General features: G+C 34.5%; 1 protein-coding gene across 1 annotated transcript; it reads left to right on the top strand.

Moving 5' to 3' along the window:
- Positions 1 to 6: 6 nt before the first annotated feature.
- Positions 7 to 1710, top strand: LOC109591534 (E3 ubiquitin-protein ligase UBR2-like). Its single transcript, XM_020007252.1, has 6 exons — positions 7 to 61; positions 266 to 353; positions 455 to 576; positions 655 to 757; positions 842 to 1012; positions 1227 to 1710. Exons 1-6 carry the CDS (start codon positions 37 to 39, stop codon positions 1498 to 1500), a joined length of 783 nt encoding a protein of 260 aa, XP_019862811.1. The 5' UTR covers positions 7 to 36; the 3' UTR covers positions 1501 to 1710.
- Positions 1711 to 2281: the final 571 nt, after the last annotated feature.

Consider the following 2281-nt stretch of genomic DNA (forward strand, 5'->3'; position numbering starts at 1 on the left):
ATGCAATACCTGCTCTGTGCTCCTGGGGGAGGAGATATGGAAACTGACTCAGTGGCTGAAGGTAATTTATGTAATTATTGCACAATCTGGTGATTCTAAATGTATACATGCATATACATGTACATGTACATGTACTTTGGGCGTGAGGTGCAATATTTTACAACTGTAAACTAAGAAATTGTATAAATGTACATGTACATACATGTATGTGTGTACTAGCTTGCTAATAAATTCTAATTATTCACTTCAATTTTTATTTGTATAGCCTCAGGTAGTGACCCTGAACTAGTCGAAGGTTGTGAGTTGCAAAGACTTTGGTCAATTGTTCATCGACACACTGGATCTGAAAACAGGTAGACAACCTTTTTATTTATTTTTAGAATAAACTCTCACCCTCTCTCTCTCTCTCTCTCCCTCTCTCTCTCTCTCTCTCTCTCTCTCTCTCTCTCTCCAGTGACAATCCGCCCTCTCCTTATTCCCTGTACATTGGCATGTTGGAACATCTTTATCCATTCCTTCAGCGTCTTGCTTTATTTGTAAACTGTTTGACTGGAACAGACTTCATTCATTCTTCAGGTAGGAATATAAACTACATGTACATATACATGTATGCTCACAAACTTTGTATAATTTATTCTCTTTTCTTTTCTTTAGCTTCAATGGCATCCAATTTCACTGATTTATGTGCTTACCTCAATCTTCCTCAATCTTTATCTTCTCTCTTCACTAAACCCGCTGTCATTAAATTGTGTCAAAAGTAATTTGCCAGATAAACTTTTACCATATTTATTTATTTATCTATTTATTTTGTTTATTTATTTATGTATTATTTTGTTTATAGTTTGTGTTCTCATCCTCGTTTGGCTGATGTTGTCCATTGTCTCAATTCCTCATCCTCCACTCTCATATCAGTCAGTGCATCTCTCACTCCTTTAGCTGTCCAGCCAACAAGACGCCTCATCAATATGCCAAAGAGATACGCTGAGCTTATCAAAATGGCATCTGAATTCAAGTGAGAAGAATAGCAATAAATAATAACAATAATAATCATAGTTCTGCCTATGGTGGTCGGGGGTGGTCGGGACAACCACTTCAACAAATGAACTAACCAGTTGATTACTTAGAGCCGTGCAATTAATACTAAATAACCATACATAAAGCATGATATTGTAGTCTACTAGTATGGTGTACATAAATTTAAAACAATAATAATAATATTATTTTAGGTGTCCTAAATCAACGATGGAGACTGATGATACACAGAACACTCAGACTGTCATGCTTTGCTTGTTGTGTGGAGAGCTCTTGTGCACTAACTGTTATTCTTGTCAGGAGTCTCTCAGCGACGACGAGTCTGTCAAAATCGGTCAACTGACTCAGCATTCTCAACTGTATGTGCCGTTAAGAATAATTATTTACATTATAAAAATTAACCGATTTCTGAAAAGTTCCTGTACCATGTGTTTTCTTAATGGTTCCAAAATCACCCCCAACTATTGACTTGACTATCTAGTTTGAACAATTTTTTAAGCTATGGCCATCTAAAAATGAGCTAATTTTTGAATGATACTCATATGGTAGTGGTACTGTGTAGTTCATGCCAGGGTTTCACACAAAGCATGCTAAGTGAGCTAAAGTTTAAACTGGAGCTGACAAGCACAACATCCCTGCAGGGACTTTGATTTGATTTTGGAGCAGCTTTAAAAATTCATAAAAACTCCAGTTTTGACTGGAATCAGCTCAAATTTTGTACACAGCATTAAGAAGATGTATATGCATCAGGAAAAATTATAGAAATGAAGAATTCTCTTTTTTCATTTTTGGTGAAATTTGTCCAACATCCCTGTACTATAGTACAGGGACTTTGATCCGATTTTAGAGCAACTTTGAAAATTCGTTAAAAATCCAATTTTGATTGATATCAGTTAAAACTTTCTACACAACATAAGAACATGTATATGTATCAGAAAAAATTATAAAAATGAAGAATTTTCTCCTAGTCATTTTTGGCGAAATTTGGCCAATGACCCTGTACTATAGTACAATGTAGAAGGGAACTGAGCCCTTAAATAAACAATTTTTTTTACAAAATAGATATAACACAGGGATAAATAGCAGGTTAATAAATGAGATAATAATAACGGAAATAAGTGATAGAAAAATAATAAGATAAAGGGACTTTGACCCAATTTTGGAGCAACTTTAAAAATTCATTAAAAATGCAACTTTGATCGGAATCAGTTCAAACTTTCTACATAACATAAGAACATGTATATGTATC

Source organism: Amphimedon queenslandica, unplaced genomic scaffold, assembly GCF_000090795.2.
Source record: "Amphimedon queenslandica unplaced genomic scaffold, v1.1 AMPQUscaffold_7934_Cont20119, whole genome shotgun sequence".
Classification (NCBI taxonomy): Eukaryota; Metazoa; Porifera; class Demospongiae; order Haplosclerida; family Niphatidae; genus Amphimedon; species Amphimedon queenslandica.

What these genes read in the sequence shown, in the direction of transcription:
- LOC109591534 (XM_020007252.1), top strand. Translation starts at nt 37, where the DNA reads ATGGAAACTGACTCAGTGGCTGAAG. An exon ending in AACTGACTCAGTGGCTGAAG is followed by an intron (nt 62 to 265) that starts GTAATTTATGTA and finishes TTATTTGTATAG; the next exon opens with CCTCAGGTAGTGACCCTGAA. An exon ending in CACACTGGATCTGAAAACAG is followed by an intron (nt 354 to 454) that starts GTAGACAACCTT and finishes CTCTCTCTCCAG; the next exon opens with TGACAATCCGCCCTCTCCTT.